The following is a 14211-nucleotide window of genomic DNA, read 5'->3' as shown; positions in this document are numbered from 1 at the left end:
CAGCAAACAAATGGATGTAATGAGCATAAGGCCTCTCAGCAGCCTTCATAGGTGCTATCAGAAAGACCAGTACCAATAGGTGCTATCAGAAAGACCAGTACCAATAGGTGCTATCAGAAAGGAAGGGTTGCAAGACCAGTACCAATGCCCTTCCCCACCTGATCAACTACCAATACCCACCTCTACACCAATACCCACCTCTACAACACCTGATCAACTACCAATACCCACCTCTACAGCACCTGATCAACTACCAATACTCCTCCCCACCTCTACAGCACCTGATCAACTACCAATACCCACCTCTACAGCACCTGATCTACTACCAATACCCACATCTACAACACCTGATCAACTACCAATACCCACCTCTACAGCACCTGATCTACTACCAATACTCCTCCCCACCTCTACAGCACCTGATCTACTACCAATACCCACCTCTACAACACCTGATCAACTACCAATACCCACCTCTACAGCACCTGATCAACTACCAATACCCACCTCTACAGCACCTGATCAACTACCAATACTCCTCCCCACCTCTACAACACCTGATCAACTACCAATACCCACCTCTACAGCACCTGATCAACTACCAATACCCACCTCTACACCAATACTCCTCCCCACCTCTACAGCACCTGATCAACTACCAATACCCACCTCTACACCAATACCCACCTCTACAACACCTGATCAACTAGCAATACCCACCTCTACACCAATACCCACCTCTACAACACTTGATCAACTACCAATACCCACCTCTACACCAATACCCACCTCTACAACACCTGATCAACTACCAATACCCACCTCTACAACACCTGATCAACTACCAATACCCACCTCTACACCAATACCCACCTCTACAGCACCTGATCTACTACCAATACCCACCTCTACAGCACCTGATCAACTACCAATACCCACCTCTACAGCACCTGATCAACTACCAATACCCACCTCTACAACACCTGATCAACTACCAATACCCACCTCTACACCAATACCCACCTCTACAGCACCTGATCTACTACCAATACCCACCTCTACAGCACCTGATCAACTACCAATACCCACCTCTACAGCACCTGATCAACTACCAATACCCACCTCTACAGCACCTGATCAACTACCAATACCCACCTCTACAGCAATACTCCTCCCTACCTGTGCAACTCCAGCAAGTCAGATGCTGCGCTTCCGAGACAATCCTGACATAGTGGTCCTGAGGCAGCAACATGACTCAGCTCTGGAGCCACCTGAGACTATCAATACAGCAACACGGCTCAGCTCTGGAGCAACACGGCTCAGCTCTGGAGCCACCTGAGACTATCAATACAGCAACACGGCTCAGCACTGGACATCAGAAAGGCCCCAACTGTAGCCAGTTTTAAATCTAGACTTAAAACCAAACTATTCTCAGATGCCTTCTGCTTAGTGTTAATTTTGTCACCTATTTTTAATTTAGTCCTAGTCTTAGTCTTGTGACGAAATGTCCTTTTTAGTCTTTGTCATATTTAGTCATTCAAATATAATTTTTGTTAGTCAAGTTTTAGTCGACTAAAAGTCTAGTCATTTTAGTCTAGTTTTAGTCAAAAAGAAAACTAAAGGTATCTTAGTCTTAGTCAGTTTTAGTCAACACATTTTAGTCTTTTTTTTTTATAACAAATTATTTCTGATTACCATTTGAGTCAAATAGTGTTTCACACATCTCAATTTTCCAACAATATTGTGTGTCCACAGGGCTACTCGTCTGTTATAATTACTCATTCTGATTTTTTGTCAGTCAGTATGTTTACATGCACAGGTAAGTCGAGCTACAGTTATAGCTCGGCTGGGATTTGACCATAGATGTAAAGATTTGAATGGACCACTGTCATATTAAGTAGACCAGTGTTTCTCAAGTGTGGTCCGGGAATCACTGGTGGTCATAAAGCTTTCCCAAGTGGTCCACGAGCAGGCGTGGTAAAATATAATATAGATGAGTTGTTTGCAATATTGAACCAACTTGTATGTAAAAACAGTTCTGCAACACTGTCTATGTAAGATATGCCAGTTTAAATCATACAGTATGAATCCACACAATAAGCAAAGTGGTTCAGTGAGTAGGCCTATAGTATAGACTAATTATAGGCTACTGTTGAAGAAGGTATAATCTTTTTTTTTTTTTTTTTTTAGCTAGGGTTAGTTAAGTGGTCCTGAAACTGAAAAAGTTTGAGAAACACTGTCGTGAACCAAAGTATTAATGTTTTACTCCTTTTGCGCTAGATGGCGATATCTTAAACACAACACATTCCCCAAACAGACTCTCCATCTTAGCCATAGCTAACTTGCTAGCTTAACTTTCCATATTAGCTTACTTGCAAACTTTGCATCATCAGTCTAACTAGTTAAATAGTTGACATTACATGATGAACATTTTTCGTATGGACATTCTGGGGATGTTAATTTGTATGAGAGAAGCTTCAACTTCTGGGTATGTAGCATTGTGGCATACAGCTTAGGTAGTTATCTTGCTAACTCTGGCAGAAATCTCCAGTGTTCTTGTTCCATGTAGTTTCGTGTTGCAGCCACAGGGTTGCAGCAACAGCACGTAGACTAGCCTACAGGAAAGCTGTTGCGTATGAACTCATTCGAATATTTTGAAAAAATAACAGCTAGATATTCTGTCTTCTCATTTTGTAGACGAAAATGAAGAGATTTTTATCTTAGTTTTTATTTCATGCAAAACATTTTAGTCTCTCTCTTTTTTTAGGTCAACAATAATGCATCTTAAGATAGTCTTAGTCAGTGTTTCAGGACATTACTGCTGTCTCGTCATCGTCTTGCGTCTTAGTCATGAAAAAAAAGGTTGTTGACTAACATATTTCCTCTCGTCTCGTCTGACGAAATTAACACTACTTCTGCTGACTGCACTGTTACACATTCTGAATCTGTCTTCTAATTATTCTATCTTGTGTACACATGCTGAATCTGTCTTCTAATTATTCTACCTTGTGTACACATGCTGAATCTGTCTTTTAATTATTCTATCTTGTGTACACATGCTGAATCTGTCTTCTAATTATCTCGTGTCTTTGATGTTGTCTTATTCATTTTCTTTGTTTTAAATGATGTCTGTGCAGCAGAACACAGTGCCCATCAGGGATGGTCGTCACACTCCAATGCCAAGGTGGGTCTTTCTCACCCACGCACGCACACACACACACAATTTCCAATTGTGGCATATGTGTATATATACTGTATAAATATATTTATATGTGAGTGTGTACCGTATATGTGTGTGTGTGTGTACCGTATGTGTGTGTGTGTACCGTATTTGTGTATGTGTGTGTGTGTATGTGTGCGTGTGTGTGTACCGTATATCTGTGTGTGTGTGTGTGTATATATGTGTGTGTGTGTACTGTATATGTGTGTGTGTTCCGTATATGTGTGTGAGTGTGTGTACCGTATATGTGTGTATGTGTGTTTGTGTGTGTACCGTATATGTGTATGTGTGTGTGTACTATATATGTGTGTGTGTGTACCGTATATGTGTATGTGTGTGTGTGTGTGTATGTACCGTATTTGTGTATGTGTGTGTGTATGTACCGTATTTGTGTATGTGTATGTGTGTGTGTGTGTTTGTGTGTACCGTATATGTGTATGTGTACTGTATATGTGTGTGTGTACCATATATGTGTGTGAGTGTGTGTACTGTATATGTGTGTATGTTTGTGTGTGTACCGTATATGTGTATGTGTGTGTGTACCGTATATGTGTGTGTGTACCGTATATGTGTGTATGTGTGTGTGTTTGTGTGTGTGTGTGTACCGTATATGTGTGCATGTGTGTGTGTATGTGAGTGTGCATGTGTGTGTGTGTGTGCGTGCATGTATGTGTGTGTGTGTGTGTGTGTGTGTGTGTGTGTGTGTACCGTATGTGTGTGTGTGTGTGTAGCCTGTGGCTCCAGGCCTCGTTTCGGTGCCCGTATCGTGGGGGGGAACGTGTCGGGGGAGGGGCAGTTCCCATGGCAGGTCAGCCTCCACTTCCACAGCGAGCATCTGTGTGGAGGCTCCATCATCACACACACCTGGGTCCTCACCGCCGCACACTGCGTCTACGGGTAACACACACACACACACACATGCACATACACACACACACACACACACACGCACTCACACACACCTGTGTGGAGGCTCCATCATCACACACACGCACATGCACGCTCACGCACACACACATGCACACACACACACACACACACACACACACATACACACTGATTGGTAGATTGCTGTGACTCAGATGTGCTGATTGGTGGATTTCTGTGCCTCAGATTTGCATATCCCCGCCTGTGGGCGGTGCATGTGGGGCTCATCGACCAACCAGTATATGGAGCCCAGTCCGTTGCCGTGGAGAAGATCATCTACCACAGCCGGTACCGCCCCAAAGGGCTGGACTATGACATCGCACTGATGAAACTAGCCAATCCACTGACTTTTAATGGTAAGCCCCACCCATCTCTCACCCAATGGCCCTCAGTTACCTCATAACTAAGGGACAGCGGATGATGTAATGATGTCATAACTACGGGACAGCGGATGATGTAATGATGTCATAACTACATCACTACTGCTCACTCACTCTCTCTCTCCCTCCCTCTCTCTCCCTTCCTTTCTCCCTCTCCCCTCTCTCTCTCTCTCTCTCCCTCCCTCTCTCTCTCTCTCTCTCTCTCCCTCCCTCTCTCTCTCTCTCTCTCCCTCTCTCTCCCCTCTCAGGATTGGTGGAGCCCATCTGTCTGCCTGGCTTTGGGGAGGAGTTTCAGGAGGGGAGGATGTGCTGGATCTCAGGCTGGGGTAGCCAGGAGTATGAAGGTGTGTGTGTGTGTAGTGTGTGTGTATGTGTGTGTGTGTGTAGGTGAGACCAGTGTGTCTCTGCAGGGAGCTTGGGTCCCTTTCATGTCCTCTAAGGTGTGTCTATGTGTGTGTGAGCGTGTGTGTGTGTGTGTAGGTGAGCCCAGTGTGTCTCTGCAGAGAGCTCGGGTCCCTCTCATCTTCTCTAAGGTGTGTGTGTGTAGGTGGAGCCCAGTGTGTCTCTACAGGGAGCTCGGGTCCCTCTCATGTTCTCTAAGGTGTGTGTGTGCGTGTGTGTGTGTGTGTGTGTGCGTGCGTGCCTGCGTGCGTGTGTGTGTGTAGGTGAGCCCAGTGTGTCTCTACAGGGAGCTCGGGTCCCTCTCATGTCCTCTAAGGTGTGCACTCAGCCAGGTGTGTATCCAGGAATCATCTCTCCGGGAATGATCTGCGCTGGATACCTGGATGGAGGAACTGACTCCTGTCAGGTGTGTGTGTGTGTGTGTGTGACATTAAAAAGAATCAAACTTTAGCGATCATACATGATAATAAGATGTCAATGAGCAGTGACATACAGAGTAGGCCTAGTAGTTCTACTAATCAGGCAGTCTGCGCTTATTCCTCAGTTTTCCTGTTTGTACATACCTCGCCATGTTTTCACGTGCACGTTTTCCTGTTTGTACATACCTCGCCATGTTTTCTACGTGCGTTTTTCCTGTTTTATGCATTACCTGCGTTACACGTTTTTCCTGTTTGTGCATTACCTGCACGTTGTAGTTCTACTAACCATGTTTTTACGTGCACGTTGCGAATCAAATGCACCTGAAATGAGCGCAAAAACTTCATCAAGTCTTTCACTAACAAAAAGTTATAAATGTGGTTCACATGGGTCATCAAGTCTTTCACTACCAAAAAGTTATAAATATGGTTTACATGGGTCTGTATTAGAAGCTGGTGAGATACGTGAGTACTGATTTACGTGAGTACTGATTTCATTGAAATAGACAGGCATATCTTGCACTTATTTGGGTTTTAGCTAGGCTACCGTTGGCCCTTACAGCTCAAGAATGATGAGGAACTAATGTTAGGGGAGAAGCACAGTGCATGAAACGGTGACTCATTTGACCACCAAGGACAGTTAAACCTGACATGGATTTACTTTTTTATTACTTTCACATCATTTGATATAATTGATCTGAACTTGATCAATTTAGTGATGATGAACCTGCTGCACTGTCACTAAAGCTATCCTAGGCTAACATGGCTAGCCTCGGGCTAATGTTACCTCAGTCAAGGAAGCAAATAAGCAGGCTAACATTGCTAGCCTCAGGCTAACGTTACCTCAGTGAAGGGAGCAAATTAGCAGGCTAACATTGCTAGCATCAGGCTAACGTTACCTCAGTGAAGGGAGCAAATTAGCAGGCTATTTTTTGCAAATGAGATGACGAGACATTACTCTCCAGAAATGAGTAACGTTACCGTTCACCATGTGTTATGTGATATATCTGCAACTAAACATTTCATGACCCATCACTGTTGTCTTTATTCTTTATGTCTTTATTTTGCTGGTGCTAAACACTAATCTATTCACAGTGTATGTGTGTGTATATGTGTGTGTGTAGGGTGTTAGGGCCAATTTAAGCTTAAGTTTATTTTATTGAAATTTACCTCCTCCTGCTGGCACTTTTACTTTGCTTTATGACACCACCAGGAACTCCTATATATGGAGACAGGAAGTGAGGCCTGGCAGGTGAACGCATTAGAGAAGAAGCTCTAGCCACAGTTGGGAGCGATACAGTTTTTTGACCACGAACACACAAACTCACGAACTACAGTAACAACTTACAAAACAACATTGAAGCTTTTCGTTTACATTTACATTGATACACGCATACATCTTTGGAATATATTTAGGTTGTATTTAGAAGGATAGAAGATCCTATTTTTGTTGGAATTTGAATATTTAAGTTTGTTTGAACGTGCGTCCAAAATCCCCCCGGCCTGGCTCGCGCGGCGGCTTGATAAGAAGGTGAGACAAGTTGCCAAAATAAAGTTAAAATGCTGTTATCAGGACACCTGGTGCATTGGAGAAAGCTGCTGATGGTGAAAACTTTCGTCGGGTCGTGAGTAACGCGATAAACCACCCGAACTCTGATTGTTTTATGTGGACAAGCATAACGTTGACTCTTTGATTGAGTGCTTGATAAACGTCGGGAAAATTTGATGCAGTGTAGCGTGATTTGAATTGAAACGTTTCAACGTTGAGACTGCAACGTTGTAACATTGTGCTTTAGTCACCTTGTCTACTAAGTGTGAAGTGCTTGGCTGTACTTTAAAATATAAACTTTGAAGCATAAGTGTTCATTGATTTAGAAATAATTGATTTGATAGCATACGGTTTTGGGTTTCATTAGTGGAACTTTTGATTGTTTGTTTGAATTGCGTGAATCACGCTGCATTTAAAGGCCTATTGAACGTGTCCTTCAAGCCTAAAATTGTTAATGGCCACTATGGATGATACTCATTCTGCTGAAATGGATGAGCATATTAAGGAACTAAAGAAGGTCAGAAAAGGCAAATTAGCAAAATGTACACGCAAAATGAATGACATTAAAAGGACAATGCAAGAAAAGGATATTGATGCTGTGAAAAAACATTTTCTCATTTTCCAATCAGTTTGTGAAGAATTTAAGAATGCCCATGATTCTGTGCAAAATGTATTACCTGAACAGGAAAACAAATAGACAAAGTTGAATGGTATAAACCTAGGATAGAAACATTTGAAGATTTCCTGGAAGAGGTACAGGATTGGGAGGAATTAATGGCAAAGCAAGATGAATCAGATAAACAGGAATTTCTTGCAGAAGATCAGGAGTCTGTTGAACCAGTGACTATATCAGAGCAGCAAGAGGGTGCATTAAATCCAGAGTCAAGGGATCTACAAGATTTCGTTCATCCAAATGATAGCATTTCTGTTAGTAAATCTAAATCATCTTCAGTGACATCTGCACATAGGAAAGCTCTTCCTGAGCAAGCTGCACTGTTGTCACGTAGGGAAGCATTGAATGCTAAGCAGGCACTTGATTTTGGACTCCAAGATTGAAGCCACAGAACTCGAAGCAGAAATCGCTGCATCAGATGCCAAGATAAAGGTTCTGGAAAGCTTTGATTTGCAGTCAGGAAAGTCTGAAGATGGCATGAACTCCTACTTAGAAAGTCATAGACCATTTTTACATGCATCAAGACAAAGACAGTCGCCTGTGGAGTTTGCTAGAATATCTACAGTTCCTAAAACGCCACTGCAAAAAATTCTCCTTACAAGTCCTTACGAGTCCTTACAATTCCTAAGCAACAGCAGGCAATGCCAAAGAGCCCAGTCTCAACTTCAAAGCAGTCTATCACGATTGCTAAGACATCAATCCCTTCAAAGCTCAAGCAGGATAAGATGAATAGAAAAGGTGGTAGTCAAAAGCCTAAGCCAAGTCCAGACTATGACGATTTGTCTTCTGTCATTCAAAGACAGAATGACATTGTTGATTTACTTGTACTGCAACATAAGCAAGCACTATTACCTGTTATAGAAATACCAACCTTTCAAGGTGATCCACTAAGCTTTACAACATTCATGCATGCCTTTGAATATAGCATTGAAGACAAAACAGCAAACAGTCAAGATCGCCTTTACTATCTTGAGCAGTATACGACAGGACAACCCAGAGAACTCGTCCAAAGCTGCTTCCATATGGATCCATCAAGAGGATACCGCAAAGCTAAAAAACTCCTACAGGAGAACTTTGGAGATGACCTGAAAGTTACAATGGCATACATGGATAAGGCCCTGAAATGGACAAATATCAAGTCCGACGATGGAAAGGAACTACAGAGATATGCACTGTATCTTAGAGGCTGCTGTAACACAATGCAAGACCTAAAGATCATGGAAGAGCTAGATTTACCCTCCAACATGAAACTGATTATTACCAAACTGCCCTACAAACTGAGAGAGAAGTGGAGATCGACTGCATGTGATATCCTGGAAAGAACAGGTCGCAGAGCCCGTTTCCATCTCGTAGCCTTTATGGAGAAGCAGGCCAAGATCCTGCTGGACCCTCTGTTTGATGACATTCAAGACCTCAACAAGACCAAGACTGCAGCCATTTTCAAACAGCCAAACTCAATAAGGAGCAAGGGCAGTAGCTTTGCTACAACAGTAGCAGTGTTGACTGATGACTGCGACATCAGAACATGTGCAAAAGACCAAACATTCAAATATCAAAACATCTCTGCCGCCTGTGAAGGCAAACATCAGCTGAAGGATTGCCAGAAGTTGAAGACACAGCCACATGTGGCCACAGTAGAGTTTCTGAAAACCAAAGGCTTCTGTTTTGGATGTCTTCTGAGAGGACACATGAGTAAAGACTGCAAGAGGAGGATGACCTGTGAGAAATGTCAAGGTAGGCACCCCACCGTCTTGCATTTAGACAAAGTGAAGCCAACTGAGCCAGTAAAACAGAAGAAGACCTCCATCAACAGCGGTCATGTCACCCTCAAAGCTGGTGAAGTAACCGGGGCAGGCAAAGACTGTGCTCTGTCAATTGTGCCGGTGCAAGTAAAAGTCACTAAGGGAAGCAAGGCTGTGCTGACCTACGCCTTTCTGGATCCAGGAAGTTCAGGGACGTTCTGTACGGAGAGACTGAGAAGACAGTTAAACGCTAGAGGCCGTAAGACTGAGATTCTCCTACGGACGATGGGGCAGATCAAGACTGTCTCAAGTTACGAGCTTTCTGGACTGGAAGTAGGCAACCTGGATGGGAACACGTTGCCGAAATGCGAATCAAATGCACCTGAAAATGAGCGCAAAAACGTTCATCAAGTCTTTCACTAACAAAAAGTTATAAATATGGTTCACATGGGTCATCAAGTCTTTCACTAGCAAAAAGTTATAAATATGGTTCACATGGGTCTGTATTAGAAGCTGGGAAACGAGATACTGATTTCATTGAAATAGACAGGCGTATCTTGCACTTATTTGGGTTTTAGCTAGGCTACCGTTGGCCCTTACAGCTCAAGAATGATGAGGAACTAACGTTAGGGGAGAAGCACAGTGCATGAAACGGTGACTCATTTGACCACCAAGGACAGTTAAACCTGACATGGATTTACTTTTTTGAACTGAACTTGATCAATTTAGTGATGATGAACCTGCTGCACTGTCACTAAAGCTATCCTAGGCTAACATTGCTAGCCTCAGGCTAATGTTACCTCAGTGAAGGGAGCAGACCTCTCAAGTCTCCGCGCATTGAAGCGTGAGACACACGCATTCAATGACTTCCTGCGGCTCACGCCACACATGGCATTTCTCCTCCGAGAAATTATTAACTTGCCCGCACAGAAATTTCTAAGGGCTATATTTTTACAAACGTGTCACACAACGTTGCTGTCTGTAGCGGCTCATTCAGCTCAGAGAGCTGCTGTTCAGTTACTAACCTATCGGCCAGTCAGAAAATAGGATTTCTCAACCAATCAGGGAAATTGTTTTGTTTTGATGTGGGTCCGCAACGTGGACTGCTGGTCCGTGGAGTCGTGGAGTGAAATTAGGCCTGGTGCTTCGTTTGATAATTTGCTGCGCAGTTGATCAAGATACCCGGACCGACAAAAAAAAAAAAAAAAGCGTTTTGCTATCGATGTCATTAAACATGGAGCCATACAATAAAGTGGTGGTAGTATGAGTGTTCATTCAATGCAGGCGTCTGCGCGAGAGAAACTGAAACTAATGCGATAACGTTGGTATCAAAGCTCCACTTCAACCTGTTGAATGCTATTTAATTGTTTAACGACACTTAAAACACGTTTTTTCTCCATTTCCTACCAATGTATGATGCTTGCATGAGGGAAACATCCCAAAACAATAGCACCCATATAATTGTTGCTGTTTTGATAAGTATTTCTTTTCTTAAGCAAGCATCATGCAACCATGCAAAAGCAATTAAACTAATTATATCTTACATTAGTAAAGCAGTCCTCTGATGTGCATGTCACAAAACATTTAAGTGAAAGTGCATGTATAACAATATAGGCATAATAATGATCGTGATAATGATAATGACAATTTGATTTGGAGGGAGTGGGGTTGGGTACGTGTAGATGAGCCCTATGACCCCAAAGTCTGCCATGACTAGGCCTCAGGTCAAAGAAGTTTGAGAAAGGCTGGTCTACATAACCTGCATCAGATTGAGGTTTGCAGTGATGCGCCTGAAGGCACGGGTTGAGGACCCAGTCAGTTACGTCACAATATGCACGTTTGTTTAAATTCATACCTACGTAATCACCATGACCAAAATTGTACTTTTTTTTACTTTGAATCTTGAAAAAAAATATATTGACCTACCTACCGACTTTTTTTTAACTTTTTTTTTTTAATTTGGCTGTTACTGCAAACAAGAATATTTTTAAGGATGGCCTCATGACTGTGAAAATGGCTGACATTGAACCACAGTTCTTTAAATGGGAGCCCCCAGTATCAGTCATCAAGGCATCAAAATCTGCCACAAACACTTACAACACACACACACACACACACACACACAGACAGAACCACCACTGTTCAAGAGACAATTTTGGGGCTAAATATGCTTTTTCTCATTTGGTTGTTTTCTGTTTGTTTAGAGCAGAATGAGCCACTGCTGTTCAATGGGCCCATTTGGGTAAAATTATTATTATAATTTATGTTATTATTATTTACTATAGGGTTCTAGAATAAATAAAACAGTGTGTTTGAAATAATGGAATTTGTGTTTCTCTCATGGGTCTGTTGATCGGGGAAGGGCTTCAAGCAGGCGTAGGACTTTCATGTACTTGATCAGGGGGGCGTGGCACTGTGCCAATGCCACGCCCCTCCCCTGAGAAACAAAGTCTCACTCCTTGCAAACTTCAAAACTTGAGAGCCCTGGAAGGGAGCAAATTAGCAGGCTAACAATGCGAGCCTCAGCGGTGAAGGGAGCAAATTAGCAGGCTAACATTGCTAGCCTCAGGCTAACGTTACCTCAGTGAAGGGAGCAAATTAGCAGGCTAACAATGCCAACCTCAAGCTAACGTTACCTCAGTGAAGGAAGCAAATTAGCAGGCTATTTTTTGCAAATGAGATGACGAGACATTATTCACCAGAAATGAGTAACGTTACCGTTCACCATGTGTTATGTGATATATCTGCAACTAAACATTTCATGACCCATCACTGTTGTTTTATTCTTTATGTCTTTATTTTGCTGGTGCTAAACACTAATCTACTTTCACAGTGTATGTGTGTGTTTATATTATGTGCGTTTGTGTGTGTGTATAATATGTGTGTGTGTGTGTTTGTGTAATATATATGTGTGTGTGTGTGTAATATATATATATATATATATATATATATATATATATATATATATATATATATATATATATATATATATGTGTGTGTGTGTGTTTGTGTAATATATATGTGTGTGTGTTTGTGTAATATGTGTGTGTGTGTGTATAATATGTGTGTGTGTGTGTGTGTGTTTGTGTAATATATATATGTGTGTGTGTATAATATGTGTGTGTGTGTGTAAATATATGTGTGTGTGTGTGTGTGTTTGTGTAATATATATGTGTGTGTGTGTGTATAATATGTGTGTGTGTGTGTAATATATATGTGTGTGTGTGTAATATATATATGTGTGTGTGTGTGTGTGTGTAATATATATATATATATGTGTGTGTGTGTGTTTTGTGTTATATATATATGTGTGTGTGTATATAATATGTGTGTGTGTGTGTAATATAATATATATATGTGTGTGTGTGTGTGTGTGTATAATATGTGTGTTTGTAATATATATGTGTGTGTGTGTAATATATATATGTGTGTGTGTGTGTGTAATATATATATATATATATATATATATATATATATATATATATATGTATGTGTGTGTGTAATATATATGTGTGTGTGTGTGTGTGTGTAATATATATGTGTGTGTGTGTGTAATATATATATATATATATATGTGTGTGTGTGTGTGTGCAGGGTGATAGTGGTGGTCCCCTGGCGTGTGACGTGGACTCTGTGTGGAAGCTGGTGGGAGTGGTCAGCTGGGGGGGGAAAAGGGATCGCTGACACCCAGCAAGCCTGGATCTACACCCTGGCGTCACACCACACACTCGTACACTCACACATGAGTACTCACATGGACACACACACACACTCTACACACACTATGGGCTAACCTGGAGTCTACACACGCGTCACACATGTGGAATACACACACACATCCGTCTGAGGAACAAGCTACTCACACATGGTCCACACACACACATACTCTACACATTAGAAATTAACCTGGAGTCTACACACGCGTCACACACACACTCCGCTGGATACACTCACACATGGAGGTATACACACACACATGGAGGTACACACACACACACACACACTAATAATTTTTTAATAAACCCCTAAACACAACCAGTGTGTCTGGCTACAACATGTGCATATATAAACGTGAATGTGTGTGCGTTTGTGTGAGTGCGTGTGAGTGTATGTGGGTGTGTGTGAGCGTGCGTGTGCATGTGTGTGTATGTGCACACGTGTGTGTGTGTATGGTGTGAGTGTGTATGTGTGTGCATGTTCGCACATGTGTGTGTGTGTGAGTGTATGTGGGTGTGTGCATGTATGTGGGTGTATGGTGTGAGTGTGTGTGTGTGTGTGCGTGCGTGTGCATGTGCACACGTGTGTGTGTATGGTGTGAGTGTGTGTATGGTGTGTGTGTGTGTGAGTGTGCATGTGCACACGTGTGTGTGTGTTTGTGTGTCTGTGTGAGTATGGTGTGAGTGTGTGTATGGTGTGTGAGTGTATGTGGGTGTGTGCATATATGTGGGTGTATGGTGTGAGTGTGTGTATGGTTTGAGTGTGTGTGTGTGAGTGTCCGTGTGCATGTGCACACGTGTGTGTGTGAGTGTGCATGTGCACACGTGTGTGTGTGTGTGTGTCTGTGTGAGTATGGTGTGAGTGTGTGTATGGTGTGTGAGTGTATGTGGGTGTGTGCATGTATGTGGGTGTATGGTTTGTGTGTGTGTGAGTGTGCGTGTGCATGTGTGCACCGCGATATTGTGTCAATGTGTCTGTGTCTGTGTATGGTTGTATGAGTGTCTGGTAATAGGTTGTAAGGTGATGTGTGTTATTGGTGTGTGAGTGTGTGTGTGTGAGTGTGTATGTGTGTGCATGTTCGCACGTGTGTGAGTGCGTGTGAGTGTATGTGGGTGTATGGTGTGAGTGTGTGTATGGTTTGAGTGTGTGGTGTGTGTGTGTATGGTGTGAGTGTGTATGGTTTGA

General features: G+C 42.5%; 1 protein-coding gene across 1 annotated transcript in view; it reads left to right on the top strand.

The window, feature by feature from the left end:
• The window catches only part of tmprss3a (transmembrane serine protease 3a), a gene marked incomplete at its 3' end in the record, with an annotated part of 57797 nt that extends 44544 nt beyond the window's left edge, over positions 1-13253 (top strand). The window contains 7 exon segments of the mRNA XM_048239415.1: positions 3138-3184; positions 3952-4117; positions 4334-4503; positions 4776-4871; positions 5193-5335; positions 12904-12985; positions 13201-13253. Coding sequence (XP_048095372.1) covers positions 3138-3184; positions 3952-4117; positions 4334-4503; positions 4776-4871; positions 5193-5335; positions 12904-12985; positions 13201-13253 — 757 coding nt within the window.
• Between the last annotated feature and the right edge of the window lie 958 nt (positions 13254-14211).

This window comes from Alosa alosa, chromosome 3 (assembly GCF_017589495.1).
Source record: "Alosa alosa isolate M-15738 ecotype Scorff River chromosome 3, AALO_Geno_1.1, whole genome shotgun sequence".
Lineage (NCBI taxonomy): Eukaryota > Metazoa > Chordata > Actinopteri > Clupeiformes > Clupeidae > Alosa > Alosa alosa.
This window is presented reverse-complemented; position numbering and strand designations above follow the sequence as displayed.